Source organism: Erithacus rubecula (assembly GCF_903797595.1).
Source record: "Erithacus rubecula genome assembly, chromosome: Z".
Classification (NCBI taxonomy): domain Eukaryota; kingdom Metazoa; phylum Chordata; class Aves; order Passeriformes; family Muscicapidae; genus Erithacus; species Erithacus rubecula.
In genome coordinates this window covers 21312443-21336323 of record NC_136661.1, presented here as the reverse complement: position 1 = coordinate 21336323, position 23881 = coordinate 21312443, and the positions used below count along the sequence as shown (strand labels likewise).

Here is a 23881-nt window from a genome sequence, read left to right as displayed (position 1 = left end):
TTCAGGACTTGGCTAGATATTAAAAACCCTGGTAACTATGAAATGCTGAAACAAATACAGGATAAATCAAGATTTTTTCCCCTACAGGCTTTTAAATAATCTGATTTAAATAACAACCTTGATAAAGAATGTAAGTGATTAAATAATCTACCTGAGTGTAATAATTGTAAGTGACATAATGAAGTCTTTAAATTTTTATGAATCACAGAATACCCTGAATTAGAAGACACCTAAAAGATCCATCAAAGCCCAATTTTATTTTACTTCAATATTAGGATTTATAAAGATGGCAAAAGTGCAAATATTTTTTGAAGCAAATTGGATCAGGTTCCAGAAACACTCACACAATATTTTGCATAGGCACAACTGAAGAAGTCTTTGCCAAAAATGTCTCCTGCTCAGCCTGAACAGAAATTAAATATTCTCTGCCCATTCACTAATAACATCACCATTCTGGCCAACATTTGGTTCATTGTAAGCAACCATGTCAGTCAATGTCAGTCAACAGATTCAGCACTAAATATCAAAGAACACTGTGTGTGTATATATATATATATATATATATATATCTAAGCAAAATTTGTATTATAATATATATATATAAAAGCATAATTTCCATTATATATATATAAAAGTAAAATTTGTATTATAATACATATATATATAATATAACAAATATAAAATAAACATATTATATATTTATAATATTATTCTCAGTATCTCTCAACAGATACTAAGCAGATTTGAGAACACATTGTTCCAGAATGTAGGTTTTGTCTTTAGTTGAAAAAATAAACAATTTAAAACTCAATCACTCACAATTCTGCTATTTCTGAAATCTTGCTCCATATTATCTGCTATGTTCTGTAGAGTCTGTAATTGCATATCCATTTCCTTCTGCTTTGTGGAAAAGTATTCTTTTTCAATTACTTTGGATGGAAACCCCGAGGAAGGAAGATTTCCTTCATCTTCATGTGGAATGTTCCAAGTTACAAAATCTGTAAAAAAATCTGACTTGTCCTTCTTTTGCAATTTGCTTGATACTTTTTTCTGATGATCATCTTAAAAAAATAAAAATAAAAAATGCACCAATATCACTGAATAAGCCACAAGCACCTGAGTATTGCAAGTAATTAGGTACAAATGTGTCATACCCAATAATGTGTTTTAGAAGTCAAGAATCATTACAAAAAAAGTCAACTGTACCAATATTGATGTTTAAGACTATGAAGACATTAATTGGGGAAAGGCTGCAGATTTTCTGTGGGAATATTACAACAAAAGAGTATTACTTTATCTTGAATGTAAAATTGAAATGGTTTACCTTGCTTCTGAAGTCCCCCAGGTGGAATGGCACTAGTAACTGAAGCTGCTGTGTGATGAGGTTCAGCAGGACATGGAATTTCAAGCTCCTCATCCTGCTGTGCAGCAGCTATCTCTTCTGCAGACTCAGGCATTATGGGCAAATTGCTAAGGATGTCTCTGTCTTCAATGTCAGTCACACTGATATATTCCTGATTATGCTAAACAACAAGATAATGAAGAATTATACAGTGTGTGTTTTGAATGAGCTGTTTATAGTGCATAGTTCACCATTCCCTGTGTTTGCCTCTTTACATTTGTAGATGAAAGGCTTTTTGTTTTGGGAACAAAATAAATGCAGTCTTCCCTGTCATATTATACAACAGACTCATGAAGATACAAACAACCCAAATTCATGAAGACAAACAGTATACTTAAAATACATTTCAGCCATAGGTATATTAGATCACTAACCAAATCAGGTGCATCTGACAGAAAGAAGGGTGAAGGTTTCTCATTCAGTTCAGTGGGGAAACTCGGGTTTAAATACATGTTTGGCAGTAGTATCACAGAGGAACTAGATGATTCTACAAGGAAATAATAATAGTCAGTATTAAATTCACAGTAAAAGCCACAAAAACTTCAGACTATTAGGACACAGCTCTGCATTCCCTATAAGATAAGAAAAGCTTTAACTAAGCTGCCATCTAGATTGCTATTAATATCCAAGTCCCTCCTACTTAGGTAAAAAAAAATCTGCATCTTTACTTAATCCAAATAAATTAGATTACTCAGAGAGAAACCCCTAATAAAACCAACTGCAAATGAATCATGTGATGTAGTAAAATTATATTCAAATGGATAAACACTGTTGAATTTCACAATAATGGAAAAATTCGTATGCTCTCTTGGCACCACAAGGAAAATACTTGGGTATTGAAATTTATGTAATGTATTTATGGAACTATGCTACTGCAGCTCAATTTCATGTTATTTGTTTCAACATACAACTGATCAATTCATTTGGTCTATATTACACTAAATCTCAAAGATTAAATGGGCACTAAAATCAAGCTAAAATCCACAAAATAAGAATTTAATTTAAAGAACTCAGTTAAATTATCATGCTATCTACACCCTGTGTCAAGCTGTCTCAGGTACCCCTCATAGAATACTAACACTTGCACAGACTTCCCAAACAACAAATGAAGCAGAGAAAGACTGCAGCCACACCTGACACAGGAACAGACGTGACCAGCTCATTTTCTTGAACTTTGGAAACCTCATTTCCACCACTGATTCCCTGATCCTGATATGAACTGAGCACTTAATCAGAAAAAAAAGAAGACCAGAACGCATGAGTTTAAGGACAGTAAAAATACCAATGCATTATCCAAACATACATTTCTGATTTGCCACTTCACAATCAAAGTGCAGGAAGAGTAAGGAAACAATTTCAGTCAATTGTGTAACAATGTCTAAAATGAATTTAGATAATCAAGTTAAAACAACCTTCCAAAAAAAGTAAGTCACTGTACATCTGATTTACAGAAAGTATGAGGAAAAAAAGCATAATTGGTCAGTAATATTTTTAATTATAATAATTTTAACCACTGCTTTATAATTTATATTGCAATGTTTTCTGGTTTAGTTCTTTTTGAAATAAAAAATGAGAACACAAAAAATTGCTTCCCCTTTACTAGCTTGCTGCATTTTGAAAACTGAACAAAACTAATACAACTAATCAAGAAGCATCACCAGAAACAGTTGGTTTTTGTAAATCACCTGTGCAGACTTACCTGGGTTAGTATTTGTACTTGCATCTTGAGTTTCTGCTGGTTTTTTTCCTACAGAAGCCAAATAATGTAGATCTGCTGAGATAGCACTTGCTTTCTCCATTGCATCTAAAATATGATAATACAAAATAGGTGTCTATTAATGATATAAAAATTAGACATCTTTGAAAGCAATGATACTGACTCACAACTATGGGGTCCAACATATCTGTATTTCTGACAGGTGACTAACTTTTCCCTAAGCATACCTCATAAATGATTCTAAGAAAAGTTCATGCAACCAAGTTTATGTGAATATATAACTGACACAATGTTACATTGAATTAAAACCAAGATTCAGTTTGGATATGTGAATTTAAATTAAATATTCTAGTATGCTGAACAGTAGCAGTCTGCTTCACATTCTAAAATGAGAGAAAGAATATTTATGATATATATGTCTTAATTTCTTTATTGTTTTTTCCACCAAGTTTGCATTTCTTTGAGGTCAACTTTCAAAGAATGAATTACATTTTGTCCTGTGACAGAACTGAATAATATCATGAATTAACATAATATAAAGAAGGAAATATTTCCAAAAGCACAAGCTAGAAACGTTGCATGCATTAAGTATCTTTTACAAGAGCCCTAAATTTTTTGTAATTAGAATATGCAGGCAAACAATGTGGGAATAATGTCTTTTAAAAAAAAAAAAAAATAGGATTTGAATTGCTTACAGAATTATTTTGATTATCACATAAAATCACTGTCAACCACAGATAATTAAATTAACTTGACATACTGTTATTATTTCATTAAGTCTATTATTTATAAACATAAATACAAGTCTATCACTCATTGTGAAGAAAAAATTTAATACTTCTAGAATTTTGGGGAAGACTATTCTGAATCTTCAGATAATCCATATGAGATCTTAAACTTGCCTGCATCTTTCTCCATACCAATCCCCTAAAATGAATGCCTCTCAAAAATTCTGCACACCTGTTGTACATTCTGAAAGAAGTGGGGAAAGATCCCATAAGACAGGAAGCTCTACTGCCCACAGACCACATTATCCTAGTTTTTAACATGTTGAGAATTGCAGTTTTACTGTGAATTCTCATACACTAATGCACCTTGATTTTTTTTTTTTTTTGAGCACTCAAAGCATTAAAAAGACTTGTACTTGCCCCTTGAGATGAAAAAACCATCTTGAATATAACATGTTGATTCTGGTTTGTGATCCTAATATAAGGAAAAAAAGAACCATCTTTAAAATAGTTCCAGTGCAGATTAAAAGCTTTCTTGGTGATGCTAACTATCGAATATACCTCATATGAGTAATGACTTGGAGAAAAAAACAAGAAATAATTGTCACATACTTTTCTCAACCCCTTTTTAAATTGCTCTGATCCATTCCAGCTTAGTGGAATTTACTGACTATATAACATTCTCTAATGTACCTTGAGGTGATGTGCAGTAAAACAAATTTCTTCTTCCTCTTTGAGTTTATCCAACCCCTGCTGTACCCTGACTAACATCTCCAGGTCAGGTGAGGGTCTCCAGTTGCTGTGCTGGAGTGAAGTCTCAGTGGAAGTATGGTATGGACCAGAAACACAGCTCTGGGTAGTGATCCAGCACTAAACTGGCAATGTTCTAGCTGGAAATTTGGTACTTGCAAGGTTAACACCAAAAAAGATATCAAAAAGACCTAATCAAATCCTAGCTTGATGAGGCTTTCTTCTTTCAGTGTCTGGGGCTGGGACAGAACTGAGATCCCAATGCTCCACATCCTTACTCCTATACTGTCATTCATCCAGCCCCACATGAAAAGAGTAATGCCTGTCATTTGTCCTACCATTACTACTAGGAATTTTTTTTTTTCATTTTTAACATTTTTGTATGTATTTACTGCAAATGTACATATTACTGATATCTTATGAAAACAGAGTTCATGTTCCAGGAAAAAATAATAGCAACCTTGGAATCCTTTATAAAAATTGATCTCGTGTTTACAGAAAATGCAAGTATATGAATTAAAAATATGCACACTGTTTCTAGGCTGGAAGAGAAATATATTATTGTTTGGTTTATAGCTTTGTTTCTTTATTTTCTACAAATACCTGAATGGAAAAAGGCTATGAAAGAAAGAATAATTTTATACCCCAGTCTCTGATTCAGTAACCACTGCTGTGTCACTGATACTGATGATGGAGTCGTCTGGACGGAAGGACACGTTTGGTTTCTTCTTATTCTCCTTTTCTTTCAGTTGTTTCTTACTACGCTTCTTTTTACTGTCAACATATTAATTACATACTATTATTATTATTATTATTATTATTATTTAGATAAAGAGTAAGAAGTACTCTGAAATAATAACAATACCTATAATTGTTGTTTTCTAGGAAAGATTACTATTAAGAATAAACACTGAAACACAGATTGGAAAAGATAAACAGCTGCTGCATACAGATGAGTTCAAGCCACAATTTCTATCTGCTTGAAGTCTACAAGAAAATGTTGTAGGAATACATTAAAATACCAACAATCACACTAAAATCAATTAACTGTCTAATAAACTATTTATACTAGATATTAGAAACTACATAACATTTCATATCTATATCTTGTCTATAACTGATAATTACCAGACAAAATGCCTATAAGGAATCTCTAAGAAGCAAACTTCAATTATATAGCAGTTTTCTAATTACTAGGTGACAAGATTACACAACAGGAACTGTAGCTTCTTCTTTAATATGTGACAAGTAGATTATATGACAGCAACTGTAGCTTTAAGTACTTCCACAGATAGGATTAAAATGTATTCTAAACTCTATCTGCAGTTACTTGTGTAGCAAGTTTTCACTTCAAGAGTGAAAAACTGGCATTGCGCCTCTGTTCCAGAATGACAGAATTAAAAGCATTTTAATTAAAAGAAACCAAGTATTCTGTTCCAGAACATTCTATCAGCATTACATGAGAAATGAACAAAGATATGCAAGCAACATAAACAAATTGTTTTAACTGTTTGTGCAATCAATTAACATCAAATAGATCAAATTTTGCAAATTACAAATAACATACCTAGCAAGGCAAAAACCAACCCAGCTTCAGCAGGAATTTTGCTAATCACCATCTGTATTATAAACAGCCTACATATTTTATTATACTGAAAGCATATAATCCTTTCCTTCTTGAAGATGAGAGTGATAATTGCAGCCTAGACAGCAGTCTACTAATATTCACTGTGTAAGGAACAAAGCATTTCATAAAGAGTATATAGCAAATAGTCAGAAGACAGCAAGATTTTAAAACACAGTGGATTGAAAAACATTTCCTCTTGAATTTTCTTCCTATCAATCTCCTAAGAGCAAGAACTCCTCACACCCTAATGACACCCTTCTGCTGTGTCTTTACTAGCATTTGCTATTTAATCCCCTGCTGGGAGAATACACTGCCTCTGATGTCACAGCTAGAAGGTATAGGCTACCATTCAGTCTGCCAAAATGATGTTCCACTTAAAAAACTTGGCTTGCCTTTTTTTTCTATTGTTCTGCACATCTCTAAGTTCAAATGGTTCAACTTCAGTTCTTAGTAGCTGCATAGGTTTGGTTTGGTCTTGTGCAAAGGAAGTACTGGGCACAGAATGATGCCTATGGCGTTGCTCAAATGCAATGAGATCTTGAAGTGGGATGAGTTTTGGTACCTAAGAGAAAAAGAAGACCAAAAACAGGGAGAGGAGTCCAAGTCAGATTGAGTGAGAAAAGAAGTCCAGTTTGGATTTTCAGTTGCACAAACAAAACTCCCGTAGCATTTGTAAAGAATATGGAAACAGACTATTAATAGCATCAGACCAGAACCTCTGCCAATATGTACATGTGAAAACTATTTTCTGAAAATTAATTAAAAGGTATGACTTTTCTCTACAGAGCGTATTAACTTTCTTCACAGAACATATTTCACTAATATTTGCATTTCTTATGTACATAGCTGAGGGTGAAGTTAGGAACCATCCAATGTAGACAAGGAAGGAAGAAGCACCTTTCAAGGAAATGTATTTTCATTCTTCTCAACAGGGACATGCAAGCATGCAAGTCTATAAGAATAACATTTTTCAAAACATCAGGTATTCAGCATCTGTAACATTTTCTTAGCAAGCCTTTTACCATTCCATTTCTGCCCTGCAAAAAAGGATTGTTTACCACATTTCTCTAAATAATTCTGTTATAATCTCCAGGGAAAAACCCTAATTTTTTTTACCATACAAATATTATCCAGTATTTTAGATAGTAAATTCTTCATACTCATTACCAGTGGGCTGAATGTTGATGAACTATGTAATGTAGAATCAATCTAACGTAGTAAAAACAATTTCAGGCTTGTAGTCTGCCTCATATTGTCATGTCAGTAAGCAGATACCCTTAGTTCTAGATCCCTCCTGGTACCTGTGCTGAACAATTCAAAATTCCATAGTCTGTAAACATGAACTTACTAGTGATGAGTAAGAAATTGTGAAACTGACAAAACACTACAACTTAGAAAAATACATTATTACAGAATCACAGAGTCACCAGGCTGGAAGAGATCTTCAAGATCATAGAGTCTAACACCTCAGCTAGACCATGGCACTGAGTGCCACATCCAGTCTTTTTAAACACATCCAGGGATGGTGACACCACCACCTCCCTGGGCAGACAATTCCAGTACTTTATCACTCTTTCTGTAAAAAACTTTATCTTAATATCCAACCCATATTTCCCTTGGTGCAGCTCTGGTTCTGTCAGTGCTTGGAGAAAGAGACCAACCCCCACCTGAGTACAGGCACCTTTCAGGGAGTTGTGGAGAGTGATAAGGTCACCCCTGAGTCTCCTTTTCTCCAGGCTAAACACTCCCAGCTCCCTCAGTCATTCCTCACAGGGCTTGTGTTCCAAGCCCCTCACCTTGTTGCCTCCTCTGGACACACTCAAGTGTCTCAAGGTCCTTCCTAAACTGAGGGGCCAGAACTGGGCACAGCACTCACCAGTGCTGAGTACAGGGCAAGAATGACCTCCCTGCTCCTGCTGGCCACACTGTTCCTGATGCAGGCCAGGGGCCATTGGCCTTCTTGGCCACCAGGGCACTCTGCTGGCTCATGTCCAGTCAACTGCTGACCAGCACCCCCAGGTCCCTTTCTGCCTGGGCACTGTCCAGCCACACTGTCCCCAGCCTGTGACACTGCAGGGGTCATTGTGGCCAAAATGCAGGACTCAGCACTTGGACTTATTAAACTTCATCCATTGGACTCTGCCCAGGCATCCAACCAGTCCAGATCTCTCTGCAGAGCCCTCCTACCTTCCAACAGACCAACACATGCTCCCAGCTTAGTGTCATCTGCAAATTTACTGATGAAAGACTCAACACCCTCATCCACTCATCAATAAAAGTACTGAACAGGACTGTCCCCAGCACAGAGCCCTGAGGGACAGCACTGGTGACTGATCCCAGCTGGATGCAGCACTGTTCACCCCTCTCTGGGCGAGCCAGTTCCTGACCCAGCACAGAGTGCTCCTGTCCAAGCTGCTCCTGCAGCTTTTCCAGGAGTGTGCTGTGGGAGACAGTGTCAAAGGCCTTGCTGAAGTCCAGGTACAACATCCACAGCCTTTCCTGCATCCACTAGATGGGTCACTTGGTCATAAAAGGAGATCAGGCTGGTCAAACACGACCTGCCCCTCCTCAATCCAGGATGGCTGGATCAGACACCCTGGCCATCCTGTAAATGCTGCATGATGACCTGTTCCATTACCTTACCAGGTACAGAGGCCAGGCTAACTAGTCTGTAATTACCAGGATCCTCCTTCCTACCCTTTTTGTGAATGGAAAAAATCTGGTACCTTCTTCTGCTGAGGTAAATTAATCTGAAGTAGTGATATTCCTTTATCCCGTGGTGTTTCTCTGAAGTCAGCATCCTTTTCTGCAGGTTTAACAGGTATTAAAGTAGTAGTGACTGGCTGCCTTACAGCTGGTGGAGTTCTAGGTACTGGGTCAAGTTGCAAGTGCAACAGTGGAATACCAGCCAGGTTCTGAATGGCTGGTCCTTTGAACACATTCATATTTGCAGGGAACTGAGGCTGAGGTAAATCTTCTTGCTGTCCTTCATACAGATCTGGATTCAGATGTTTGGGAGGTCCCTTATGCACTGTTTCTGCCCATCTCTCCTTTTCCTCATGCATTTGTCTTGGATTCTCAGTGTTATATCTACTGTGGAAATCTTCTGTCTTACTCTTTTTTGGTACATATGATGACTGATGGTTCCATAAGGAATCTGATAAGCTCCAAGCTACTCGTGGTACTGGGGGTGGTTTGGCAAATGCTGATGACATTTCTGTTGGATGTAAAAATGATGTTTTGACATGATAACTTGATTCAAGCTTAAGCAAAGGAAACCCATTAGAGCAACTAATTTTTTTTTCAACAGGGATAAGCCTAATTTTTTTCTGGACGCCTGAGGGAGGAGCTAGGAGATGAAGTGGTTTAGTAGGCACTGAAGAATGCAGATCTTGGGATGGTGACAATCCTGTTTCCTTGCTGCTGCTTTCAAATAATGTCAACGAGGCACTCATATCCAGATGATTCTAAATGAGAAAAGCAAACAAACCAGCATTTACATATCAACCACGCACAAAAATAGTTCTGTTGACATCAATCACTACAAATATATTTCCTAACTGGACAGGACAGATATCAGATATACTGAACAGTTTTCATAAACCATATTTTGTTATACCTACTTTTATTTGACTATTGTTGCTTTGATCTTCGACCCCCTTCCTTGGCTGAAAAACAGAGCTCTCTTCACCAGTTTTTCCTTTTTCTTCTTGAGTGGGCACTTGTGTTTTTGGAGAAGCACTGCTTTCAGCAGTGTGTGCAGCCTGGCTCCTGACTAGATGAACCAATTGATGTTGCTGTAATATTTGTTGAACATTTGGCACATTGGTAAAGGATGACTGCATTATTTGCATTAAACTCATGAAGTTGATCTGCTGGAGCTGAATACACACATGAACAAAGTTAGCAATGCTAAAAATGTTAACAGAAATCCTGACAAAAATGTCAGGCTATCTTGCAGCTGTTCACTACCAGGTGATAAAACAAACAATATCCCAATAATGGGACGATTCAATAATGATTCATTTGTATAATTGTTTACTATACTGGACTTTCTTGTAAGATACATAAATAGCTGCCACAGACAGGTTATGCTAAAGCAAGACAAATGTCTTCACTTTTTGGTTTCAATAAATATAAGGTCACTTAAAACTGGCTCAACATATTACCACCACTTAAACCCTAGTGCAGTTAAAAAGTTATTACAGCATCAGAATTCTTCCAAATGTAAACTAATAAACAACATTGACTCATGTGAGCTAAAACACACTCAAACATCTATTATTTTATAATTTTCTTTAATTAAAAGCAAGAGTTAAGCCTAAAATAAGTTTCACAGCTGTTGATATGGAATTGGAAATCTGTTTCAAAAACAACCACACAAAAGGTCTTTAGAACAGTAATTATTTCCATTTTTATTAACAGTACAGTCAGAACCAAGAAAACTACTTAAAATAATTAGATGCTCTCACCTGAACTAATTTAAACATTTCATCTTGCAGCATCTGCCTGACAGTTTCTGATGTGTCTGGTTTCTCTTCTCTAGGGACTTCTTCCTTGACTTCTTGCTTCTTTGCACAAACAGAAGTATGGGAGGCAAGACTTGACATAGTCGACACAGCAGTCTGAGAAGGCTGAGAATTACTAACAGAAATGTCTGCACTGCTTAGGAAAGAAAAGAACAAACTATGAAAAACATTCAGAGTTCAAAACACCTATACAAGGTTGTCTTAAATCAATCCAGAAAAATTTTAAATATACATGAGTATTTTAAAAACGTAATTAATATGTACGAACAACTTAATAATTAAAAGTGCACAATCTTGACAGAAGATGTAGAATATATTTCTTAACACTTCTTAAAATACTGAATGAAAAACAGTAGTAAAGATGTAATTTCTATAACTTTTTGTAGCCACAAGTGTATCTAAAATATTATTTTCACTAGAGAAATATACTACTAATTTTCACTACAGGCAGAAAACAATGATTTGACAAAAAAGACAGAAAAAAGGCCTGGTTAGTCATAAAGTCAAACATTTTCTCATGGAAAATGAAGAGGAACATTTTTATTTGAAAAAAGGAAGAACTCTGATTCATTCTGATTTAATGCTCCTTTAGATATTTTGGCTTAAAAAGTAACAAGATTTCAGATTAAAGAAAATAATTTAAAATCAGAGTAACACATACAATACGTTACATTTTCCCACAGTAATAACATGATCTTTTAATAGGTAAAGAATATTAAGTACATTAGTCCTTACATGAAGAAGAGGGGGATGGGATTTACATTAAGCTATTAAAAAGCTGAAGACACCAATAGAAATTGACCCAAAAGACATTCCTCTGTTTAAGATAAATGCTGACATTGCTATGGATACAGGCAACTCTTAGAGGACTTTTCACAATTGTTCAGGATAGTTCCCAAGCATGTGAACAAACAGAATCACAAAGTAATGGTTAATGAGGTTTAGATATTTAATAAGTGTGAAGGGGCATATGAAATCTTTTGAAAAGCAATTAGAACATGCAGGTATGACCTAAAATGCCAAATGTCAAAGTAAAACTTCTTTTGAAAACAGTTGGCATGAGGAGTTCAGAAAGAAAAGAGATTAGAGACACATGAAAATGGAACTCAAAAGTATGTGTAGTTCATATTTTCCTCCAAGATGAAAAAAGCCTCACAGAGCATTGTTCTAGAACTGAAAGCTTGAGACTGACTCTTGAATCCTTTCCTCAATTCAAATATTCTCTTTATTTTGTATATATTATGTAAATCTATCAGTTGCCATAGGATAGATGCATTTTAGTAATTTTAATTAAAATGTACATATAAGTTTTAAATATTATTGTTCAGGTATTTCATACAATCAAGTATCTTTTAGAGTACTGTTATATAATGTCCAGAACCAGAAAATGAAACTGTCATGTTTTTTGAAATATGGTAACTCTGAATTACTTTGGAGTAGTGTGATAATCCAGACAACACACAAGATCACACGATCCACAATGATTAATAGTACAAAAAAAGTACTAGATAAAGCTACTTAGTTTGCAGGTGCAATACACTCTACCTGCAAATATTTTGCATTCAAATCTACACATCACATTACTTCAAACTGAAAATACTATTTTATTATATAAAACAATATAACTTTATCTTACCTAGGAACTTCTGCATCTTGTTTTAAAGCGAATGAATGGGAAAGGGTGCTAGTAACAACCTCAGTCATACTGTAGAGAGAGAAAAAAATTGTATTGCCAATACTACAATAATTTGTTATGCTTCTGTTTCCATTATGTATTTTCACATGTGTATAAATATATACATAACCTCCTGAAAAAGTATTTTAATTAGTATGAGATAAAATAACCTGAAAGCCACCTGATCAAAGCTATACTGATCTGCATTGCTTCAATTACTGCATTACACTGCAATCTGAACTGGCAAATACTGACATTCATGTTTTGTCTCCCCTAGCAATCAGAAACTGACTCAAACAAAAGCACTGAAAAAGTTCCTGCCATTCAAGACAGAAAACAGGCAAAAAAGAGGTTGATTCTAGTACACAAAGGAAGAGAAAACCCAATTTAACTAATACTCTTAATATCACTATAATCTGCATCTCTAGAACAGAAAAAACAATGCCATAATAAATGCTGGAGGAGCATCTTACATTGCATCTTTTTAAAATAAGTAATTTTAAAAAGTAGAGGATTTCAAGTATTTAAAAATAATTTCAAAGTCTTTCACAAAAATTATGTATACATAGGGACATTGATTTATTTATATGCCATCACAATGAGATTTTCCATTTTCCCAGTTATTCTCTTTCTCCTAGATAAAATACACCTTCCCACAAAACATGCTTATTTTATTAGATCACTACTAAAATAATGACTCATCAACCCAGATCTTCATACATGTGAAATGCCTGCACATGAAATATGAGATCACTGAAACTGTTTGAAACTAAGGCTTTGTTGCTATAAGGAACAGCAGGAACCCCTGAGACATCACTGGATGTCTCATTAACAAAATTACTTTAGACTTTTAGGCAACATTAAAAAAGGAATTTAAAAAAAACAACAAAACCCTTACATATTCTGTTCAGCCTTTTCTTCCTTTGTTTTTTCCATGATTTGATCTTCTTGAGCATTGTCTACAGCTGAAATGGCAACCTGTTGAATATAAAAAAACCCATAAAAGACATGTCTGAACTTGTGAATTTTTCCATCCCTCCTGCTTCAATAAACACAATAAAATCAGTTATCTAGCCTATGGCAAAGGTATTTTTGATAAATCATCCAATTTTAAAAAAACTGACTAGAAATGATCTAAATTAAAAACTTATCAGGAGACAGTTACAGATCAGCAACAAAGAGATGTAACAATTCACATCTTTCTTTTTTTTAAAACAATATCATTATTATGAGATTTTAGTTCCAAATTCATATAGTAGCCTGGATATACATTCACACCCCCATAGGTAAAGATGAAAGTGTGGAAACAACCCCAGCATACACAAACTATCTACAAACTAAGAAACTGAAACAATTGTAGGATTTCACACAGGCCATAGATTCACTACAGTAAAATGTACTGAAAAAATCGAATACCACAACACATTCATTAATGCAGACTGAGTTTTCAGACAGAAGCAAAATAAACATCTTGATATAGCTAATTTTTTTTTTAAATCAATTCGATTTATATATATATATATATATATATATATATATATATATATAATTACCTTTACTAAATATACATATATCAAAGTATACACACATTTTCAAAAGGGCCCAGAACAGATCTCACTTTACTACTTTTAATTGTAACTTTTATTATTAGCAAGGAAGAAGATTCAGCAACCCTAAACAATTTAGCCCTCAAGTTCACAAATATATTGATGCATTCAGGATACTTTGAAAACAGTGTTCATAACAATTCAATGCCTCCATGTAAGATCCTGTCATGTCAGGAGAAATGTTGGAGCTAACTAAGGCAGCCAGACCTTGTCCTGGTGTTACAACCAGCGCAACTATGGAAAGTTGAAGGGTGGAAATAGGAGGCAACTCTCTCCTGAGAAATAACAAGGCAACCACTTGCTGACCTGACACACTCTCTAGAGAGGTGCTGCTTCCCCGGGGGGTCCTGTCAGGGATGTCTCTGAGACAGCCAAGCCACTATTACTCGCTACTGTTGTTTCACAGGGGTGTCAATGACACATCCATGAGCAGGCTGAGAGGGGAGTGGCAGTGCGGGCTCTGGAGTGCATAGCCAATCCTCCCAGTCAAAAGGAAGGGGTTTGAAAGGGTTTGAACCCGGTGAATAAAAAAACGGTTACAGGACTGGTGCCACAGCCAGGAGCACAGCTTCTTAAGCCATGACACTTGCTCTGAGAACCTAGTCTGCTGAGGGCTGATGGGGTTCATCTATCAGAGAAAGGGAGGAACACCTTCAGTCATAGTCTTGGCAAAATGAAAGAGAGCTTAAAACTAAAGTTGCCAGTGGAGGGGCAATTTTTTGCCAGGGTCAGAGAAAGATGCCTGGAGAGGAACTGCATGTCAACAGAACACCTGAAGAGCTGCACAAAGGAATTACAACTACTCCTGCCAATAACTCGGCTTCATCTCCAACACAAGCATGGGGAATAAAAGAGTTGGAAACATGTACATCTGCCAGGTACGATCTTACTGGCATTGCAGACATGGTGTCATGGTTCTGATGACTGGAGTGTTGGAATGGATGGATATAGGCTCTTTAGGAAGGCCAGGAGGGGGAGACAAGGAGTGGATGTCACCCTCTATGTCAGTGACTGGCTGGAGTACATGGAGCTTCGCCTGGGGATGGATGAGGAGTTGACCAAGAGTTTTTATGGCTCAGATTTACAGGAAGGACAGGGACAGGTGACATTACAGTGGTGGTCTGATAAAAGGCTACTCAACTAGGAATATGAAACAGATGAGGTCCTCTACACACAGATAAGAACAGCCTCATGTTTGCAAGCCCTGGTCCTCACAGGGAACATCAACCATCCCAGTATCTGTTAAGGGACAATTCAGCAGGGCACAGGCAATCCTGGAAGTTCTGGAAAGCATTGATGATAACTTCCTTCCACATATGACAGAACAGCCAGTGAGGAGAGGCACTATGGTGGACTAATTATGACCAACATGGAGGAGCTGAAGGGGAATGATCACAATGCTCAAGGGCAGCCTTAGCTGCAGGAACCATGAAATGATGGCATTGGAGTTCTTGAGGACAGTGAGGAGGGCATACAGAAAGCTCACTGACCTTCACTTCAGGAGAGCAGACGCTGGCCTCTTCAGGAATCTGCTTGGTAGAGTCCCATGGGATAGCATCCTGGAAGGAAGAGGGGCACATGAAAGCTGGTTAACATTCAAGAATCACCTCCTCCAACCTCAGGAGGCATGCATTCCAGCAAAGAAATTATGCAAAAATGCCAGGAGGCTTGCATGGATGAACAAGGAGTTCCCAGACAAAATCAAACACAAAAATGAAGCCTACAGAGGGTTGAAACAAGGACAGGATAAGGAATACTGAGAGCATGTCCAAGCCAAACATATCCTGGGCTTGATCCAAAGCAGCATGGCTAGCATTTTGAGGGAGGCAATTCTCCCCTCTATTCTGTCCTCAGAAGACCCACTGGAGGATTGGGTTCAGCTCTGTATCCCCCAATACAAGGGCACAGACCTGCTAAATCAAGTCCAGAACAAAGGGTGTTCAGGGGTCAGGAGCACCTTTCCCAAGAGAAAAGGCTGACAAAGCTGGAGTTGCTCAGAAGAAAAGAAAGGTCTAGGCAGACCTCAGGTTTTTCAGTACCTAAAGGAGCCTACAGGAAAGCTGGAGATGGACCTTTTACAATAGCACATAACAGGAGACAGGGGGAATTACTTCAGACTGAAAAAGGGTGAGTTTAGATTAGATTTAGGAAATAATTCTTTACTGTGAGGAAATGAGGCACTGGAAGAGGTTCCCAGAGAAGCTGCAGATATCCCATCTACAAAAGTGTTCAAGACCAAGCTGGATTGGGCCCTGGATTATCTGGTCTAGTGAAACGTGTCCCTGTCCACAGCAGGGGGTTTTAAGGTCCCTTGTAAACCCAAATATTTCTATGATCTCCAATGATTTTCTGGTAACTTGCCTGCTCTCTGTGATCTTCTACAGGTCTGATCTCAACAGAGCTATGGGAGCTCTTTGAAGTTTCATATGGCTCCTCAAAGAACTCTAAAAATAAACACAATTATTCTAAATTAGAAAACTACATAGATTATAATACTGTTACATGACTTCTGACAGGAGATCACATGAATCCACTTTTTCACTAGTGAAAGTGAAGTGTTCAGAGTTGCTTCAGCAAATTCAAAATTTGTGTTCTTACTAGTGTTGATGCATGCACCCAAAGAGAGAGGTAAAAAAATCCCCCACTTATGCAACAGGTATGAATATGATAATTTATGCACACTCAGCTCTTAAAATTTGCAAATTGTTTTGCACAATTGTGTGAATATTTCTGGAATGCAAGCATATGAGAGAATAGAACATATTAACATACATTTTTTATCTCTACAGAAAAAATGTGACATACTGAAAAAGTTATCTGCAAGTCTTGATGAAACTAATTTATATAATTTTGTTAAAATAGAAACTGGATAAAGTAACTTCAATAGAACAATGATGACATTCACATTTTTTGATTAAACAAACAGAGGGACATAAAATCGGATTCATGCAAAACTCCTACTGCTTTGTATGTCAGACCATAGTAAAAGGATATACCATTAAAACAAACCTTGTTCTGATATTACATCCAACTCCTGCTGAACAAATGGTCCCAATTTATTCAGGTCTTCAGTTATAGGAGGCACAGAATTATTACCATGATTAATTTCCTTCTTATAAAAATATTTTGACTTTGCAGACATTCTGGTAATAAGGATTAAAAAATATAATTAACAAAATAGTATTTGGCTCACTTCAAGTAAGCTGCTGCTTTCAGACTGCAGGCTACTGCCTAACTAAAATAAACACTGTTGTGATATAACCACTATTCATTTAGGTTTTCTCTCTATGACTTAAACTAAGCTTAATTTTTTTTTTTTTTTTTTTTGCCTAGCTGTGATATTTTAGTGTCATTGATGGTACACTCACTCTTTCAGATAGCCTATTTCCAGACAAATTGTGCTATGCCTTCAAAATCATCTGGTTCAGGCTACATTTATCTCCCTCACAGGAAAACTGTCAGATAAGACATGCAACCATGTCTCAAAATACTAGAGATTATTTTCAGGATACTAGAGATCTATATAATTCATTCTCTTTATATATTCTAATACTAGAGATCTATCTTTTTCTTTATTACAACATAAGATGAAACAGTTAAGGATTCTTTATCTTCAGGAAAGTGCAAGATATTAACAAATACAATATTTACTGCTTTTTCCATCTATTTTTCTGAGACACAAACACAGCTACAATACAGATCTGGGGAAAATAAACATTGCAAACCACTCATCTCAAATCAAAGAAAATTGCACTGAAGAGAAGTTGTCTGAATTCTTTAAGGAAACCATCACACCTGTTATATTGGAAATCTAGGTTCTGTTTCCACATCACTAAGTTTATAAACAACCATGTACACTTCACTTAATATGCAAAAGCTACATTATTTTCCACCTAATGTACATGTGTTGATGGAGAATATTTAATATGCTTCATGCAGCTGTAACAAATATGCCCAAGTTTAACTTTTCATACAAAATTTAATATGTATATAACACATAACATAACAGTAGACCTCTTCAGGCTTCTCATTAGAGGAATTATGACCAACTAGAGTTCTTAGATTGAAAAAAAAGTTACCTCAACTCTCTTTCACAAAGATTATCATAGATTTGTATAATCTGGACATCATCAGGAGAATTGGCCACTGTGGAAGTGCCTTCATCCATACTGCGTTCTTCCTCTGTTCTAGACTGGGCTTCTGATAGAAATGCAATTTCTTTCAGATATTGATCATCTGGATGCTATTAATAAAAATGATAATCAAAATTCACTACTTAAAAAAAAAGGTATCAGGTACTTTTTAAAAAACCAAAATGCTTTCACATAGAATGATTATGCTTAATTCATATCCTTTTCTTTATTATAGAGCCAAGAAATCCTGGATTTACAACTGTCTGTGAAACATGAGTTTGTCGCCTTTTTGCATTAAGTGAAGCAATGGTCCTCTGAATTACCAAAAAAAAAAAAAAAAAAAAGAAAGACTTTTCAGTATCAACCGAGTGTGAATTGTCAAACACACTATATGACAATATAATCAAGACAATATATACAGTAAGTTTTGGCCTTATCAGACAATATAGAACTCTCAAATTACCACCGAAAATAGTATGAAAGGCAGAAGGACATTTGTAATGCTGTGGTTAGATGCATGCATAGAACTTGTAAGTTGTGACTAAAATACTAGTCAAAAACCCAGAAAATACAAATCAAAAGTAAGAAAAAAACTCCATCTCTTTTGAAATTGGAGGAAAGCATCCTTAAAAAAAGTCCCACAACCCTCTTCCCTCAAAGCCTTTCATATACTCTCTGACTCTATGTACTGTTAATTAAAGAAGATAAGTGATCCAATTGTTGCTGAAGTATAAACTAAAGCAATATGTACATGATTCCTCTGGCAAATCTCTTCCTTCATATCCACACATCTACTCCACATCTCTGTAACAGTGCTGGTCATTTTTCACTGGTCTCTAACCAGTTAAAATACTCTGGTCAGACTGTACTGACCTCAAAGACAAATGAACTTAAATTCTTGCGAGAGGAACTATTTCTTTATTCTTTGTCTTGTTTTGCCATGTTCTACCTCCAGTAGTATATATTTTCAAAGATGATGTATAAAACTAGACATAGTGGCCAAATTTACAGGAATTCATTGAAAAAAATGTGTTATCTGGATAAATTACCTATATTTTGAACTTCCAAAGAGAACTTTCATCTCCAAGTCAAGTATTTCTACTGACAGAATTTCAGTACTTCTGTTATTTTTCCTATTTCTTAGCAACTCTTAAAAGAAAGGCTAATAATCAATAATCCATATTCTACTGAGGACAGAACTATGAGGTAAAACATGCATATGATTTTTCCTTAATGGCATAATTCACTCACACATTTCACTGATACTTATCCCATCCTTTTCTTACCTTACATTTTATGCTCTTTGTTTGAGATCTGTCTCTACATAACTGTTCTAACAACCAAAAAGATGTAAGGATAGCTGCTGCTGATGTTTTCACATGTCGCATTGGGAGAGTCTCTTCTAAGGAATCTCGTTTATTGGAACCACAGAGCAGTCTTTTATCAGACCATCGGATCATCCACTCCAGCAGTTTTGAAATATTGCTCAGGTTGCCCATCAATTCTATAGGCAGTTCTTCTGCTGGTACAATACCAACTACATCAAGAGTTTTGTAAACATAATTGTAAATTGCCTCAGTTTGCAGAGTAGGGGAAGGATAGTTAGGAAAGGCCTGGCTTGTTAGTGCAACACTCAGATTATCAGTCTGAGCTCTGTATATTGACTTGTATTTTAAACCAAATAAGCCTTCTTTACGTCCTTTTGTTAGATTATGCACGGAAGATTCTGTGGTCCGTTCAACAGACTGTACAATTGTTGGCTTTTCCAAAGTATTTTTGTTTTCTTTACAGGCAGACACTTTTTCAGGATCACAAGATGCCAGGGTGACAGTATAGCAAGACCCTGCTCTAAAAACACTTTCACTTCTAGTTTTGTTTTGTCGACGTTTTAGTGTTGTGTGAACATCAAAAAAGAGTGAGTTCAATTCATGTTCTTGAAGCAGCCTAGAAAAGCTAGTGAGAAATGGAATTTCAAGGTCACTGTACTTTATCAGATCTCTCTCAAGAACATAACTTAGAAAGAGTTCTAAAAATCTAACATATTCATCATCATCACGTTCAAATTCCCATGCACCAACTACAGGCAAATTACATTGATTAAGCATGGCTCTCCTACATACTTTGTCTTTATGTTTTGTTTTATAGTTTGGAGCTTTTATCTTGTGTGTGGGAATTTTGCTACCTATTTCCCTTTGTTGTTGGAGTTCATTTCCCCTGTAAGACAATAAATAAAAGAACCATTAATACCCAAATGCATTTTAAGAGTTACAAGCAACATTAATTCCTTATCTACCACTGAAGTTAAAAATAACCAACAAACCTAAATTTACATTACTATAATGTATAGGTGGCAAATTATCAAATTCAAAATCCATAGACAGAAACTAGGCATTAACATACACAAATGTAGACATAGCTGATAGTAATTTACACTTCAATAATATATTAATCACATACTAACTGATATAACATTGTCTGTTATACTGTTCTAAGATTTGGGAAATTTGTAATTTTCCACTTGATAAACCAACGATAGTGACAATTATATTTGGTGAAGAGATTACTTAATTAGCAGAAGATAACTCTTTTTTCTTTTATTTTTTCTCCTAATTTAAACCACAGGCTTTCTGTTGCAGTTTTTTCATACCTTAGAAATGAAGGTGTTTGACCTCTTGTTTCTTCAGTATGCAAAGCATCAGAAAGTGTGTCTGCCGTGTCTGCATCACTATATACCTGAGGATTCCCAAAATCAGTAACTGTGCTTGTGCTTAGACTAGTGCCTAGTGAGAATCTGTCACAACAGTGTTCCTCATCATTTGATGCTTCCTCTTCTACTGGCTCCCATATATTAATTTCTATAGGGCCTATGTTTTTCACTACACGTCTCAAGGCCTTCTTCCTTACTTCTTCAGCAGTCTGTATAACAACAGACATCATTTCTTCACTTTCAGGACCTACCGAAAGAAAGAAAAACAAGTCTTCAAACTTGTTTTTCAAACTTAATTTTCAGTTAAGTCAGTCTGTCAAATTGAGACAGACTGAATTAGATTTCAGTTACAATCATAAATTAGAGCCATTTATAAATTCAATTGTGATAAGCAGAAGAAACATCATCATTTTGAGAGCCATGATACCCTGCAACTGGTATAGACTTATCAGAAAGAAAACACAGAATTTGTCACAAAACTCAAAGTTGTACAACTGAAAACTACAGTAATTGTTTTGCATGGGGTACGAAAGAAAGTACTGCCACATGCTGATGAGGAGAATAAAAACCAAAGCTTGTTTAAAACTTCCTAAAGAATGATGAACATTACCTTTAACAGTACTGTGTCTGAGTCTCTGCTGAAGTCCATGATATTTATCTCTTAGTGAAACTCTTATATCTTCAGGATTAGGAAATGCCTTTACAAAAATCTCTGCCACCTACACACACACAAAAAAAAGGATATTTTCCAGTAGCTATCATTTATTATCAAGTAGGTGACTTTTCACACAGAACCTATACCATGAGAAAATCTAACTAGTAGGTTTTCCAAGGAGGAGAAATACTTGTGATAATCTCTATTGCTTTTATTCTAATTTTAAAGTCTTTTACCTTTTGTACTGGTGGCAATTCTCCAAGCAGACTCAAAATTACATCTTGAACTAATTCTTCAGCATTCATGAATCTGCAGAAAGGTAGCATTCGACAAGCCCACTCCACTGCATTCAGACAATGCTCAACTGTGTAGGCATCATATCCGTTCTTATTCAGATCCTAAAAAAAACCACCAGAAACATTAATTAATATGAACAATATATTTCAGCAAAATTATTCATACATTGCAAATAGTGATGCTTTTTTCCGGGCCCACAAAAAATAAAAATCTCTAACTTACCTGTCAAGCAGAGTAGTATATAAGGCCAGGAAACAGATCAACGTTGTAGTGGATCATAACGTACATCAATAAAAAGAGGGAAAAAAAGAGCTTTTTTTAAACAAGCTTAGGAACAATTCCATCAGCACTCTGCTGAAGAGTTTGTTTACAGTCACAAGTAAAACCTGAGGATTTGCCTAAACTGTGAAAGTAAATTCTACTTTGACTTCAGGTGATCATAATTTTTTTCTTGTGAGCAAGATAATCAAGCCTTGCAAGAGGCTTTTAAGATGGATTGGTTTATTTTGAACAGTATTTTCTATCTCATGTCGCTGTCACACAAAGTACAGAAAAATCAGAGTATTCTACCATTTGAAACAGAACCATCTCATTTATTTGAAACTTGTGTTTTCTGGTAAAGAAAAATCTTGGTCACGTTACAAAATGCATAACAAATATGCTGGTAATTTCTTTATTTTTATTCCTGGTCCTCTGACATCAATTGATGAAGGTATAAGTAGAGAAAACATGATTAAATTTTAACTTTTTTAATTACTCCTTCTGACAACCATGTATATTTAACACACCATAAACCCCATTGTTGGTGTACTAAGTATATGTTATTCAGGAAATACTCAAAATATCTTGACCTAATGGGAGAAGAAAAAAACAAATCAGAAAGTAAATTCTTGGGTCAACAAGTGTAAAAGCTATTGTTTTCCTGGCAACTCTTCTGACTCAAATACAGAGGAAAAGCCTAACAGAAATACTGTCAGGAAGATGGAGATCACATGCACAGCACACTACTCCATAGCACCAAATACATAATTCATATTGTAAACACTGTGCAAGTTCCCACAGAAATACACAGCAGATCTTTAGAATTCTTCTCATAGCCTCATGCAATTAAGATGCATCTCTATTATATTAGTAGCACAATTACCTTGATATTGCTCATATTTTCCCTTGCAGTTTGGTACCGCCTACAGCTGTCAGATAATTTTTCACGAACATGAAACATCCAACATAATGCACAAAACTCTCTGAACCAACCTACAATACAAACAAGCAATATGGTGATATTCTATTTAAATAAAGTAAATAGAGCAGCTTGAGATTCTTCAGTATTGCTCTAGAACTACTACTCCTTAGTCCCACTTAGTGTTCATGTTTTTTCACATCTGTCAGGTCTGTAACATGTAACCCCCAATCCAGAACAGTATTTTAGAATAAGAGATTTCATATGTAACATAAAAGCTGGAAAAGAAATGTGTTCCTGATACATTGCAATATACTATTTCAAGCTAATAAGAGCTTATTTTTCACCTGCAGATTTTCACTGTGTTCTTTTTTCCAGCTCTAAATTATTTTATGTTACTGCATACAAACCTAAAATTTTACAGGTAATGTCATCAAACTGATGGGCTCCAGAAGATGTAGATCCATAGAGAATGGTTTGGAAATTGCAGTAACGAAGCAAAGTCTCTGGGAATGGACTCAGCAAAGGAAGAGAACCTTTCACTCGAATCTATAAAAACAGGTAAAAAAAAATCAAAATGGAAATAAAAAACAGCTTATGTGTATCACTACTAAATGCACAACCTCTCAGTTATTAGAATGCTGCCAAGATCAGTAAAACTCCCTGAAGCTCACTGTCCATTTTCTCCAAATCACTATTCTGAAAATTTATTGAAAGGAATACACTTAATGTGAGCTATGGCGCAAAAAATGCTTTTGTTTGAATGGTACTCATGATTACTATGAAACACAAGAGAAACACAAAGTAAAAGAACTAAAACCACAATCAAGAAAAACTGGTTCAAGGCACTCCAGGTTGCTGTCACCAAGGCTGA

General features: G+C 35.7%; 1 protein-coding gene across 1 annotated transcript in view; it reads right to left on the bottom strand.

The window, feature by feature from the left end:
- The window catches only part of CPLANE1 (ciliogenesis and planar polarity effector complex subunit 1), a 58961-nt gene that overhangs the window by 12717 nt on the left and 22363 nt on the right, over window positions 1-23881 (bottom strand). Inside the window, exons 20-42 of the mRNA XM_079330114.1 lie at window positions 23418-23556; window positions 22972-23081; window positions 21767-21928; window positions 21486-21594; window positions 20816-21122; window positions 19455-20382; window positions 18115-18278; window positions 17045-17178; window positions 16397-16479; window positions 15526-15594; window positions 13327-13406; window positions 12390-12458; window positions 10697-10889; window positions 9848-10105; window positions 8951-9691; window positions 6599-6786; window positions 5242-5371; window positions 4268-4322; window positions 3102-3206; window positions 2536-2628; window positions 1777-1889; window positions 1325-1523; window positions 820-1061 (exon numbers count right to left, since the gene is read on the bottom strand). Coding sequence (XP_079186240.1) covers window positions 820-1061; window positions 1325-1523; window positions 1777-1889; window positions 2536-2628; window positions 3102-3206; window positions 4268-4322; window positions 5242-5371; window positions 6599-6786; window positions 8951-9691; window positions 9848-10105; window positions 10697-10889; window positions 12390-12458; window positions 13327-13406; window positions 15526-15594; window positions 16397-16479; window positions 17045-17178; window positions 18115-18278; window positions 19455-20382; window positions 20816-21122; window positions 21486-21594; window positions 21767-21928; window positions 22972-23081; window positions 23418-23556 — 4671 coding nt within the window. The remainder of the gene's footprint in view (window positions 1-819; window positions 1062-1324; window positions 1524-1776; window positions 1890-2535; window positions 2629-3101; window positions 3207-4267; window positions 4323-5241; window positions 5372-6598; window positions 6787-8950; window positions 9692-9847; window positions 10106-10696; window positions 10890-12389; window positions 12459-13326; window positions 13407-15525; window positions 15595-16396; window positions 16480-17044; window positions 17179-18114; window positions 18279-19454; window positions 20383-20815; window positions 21123-21485; window positions 21595-21766; window positions 21929-22971; window positions 23082-23417; window positions 23557-23881) is intronic.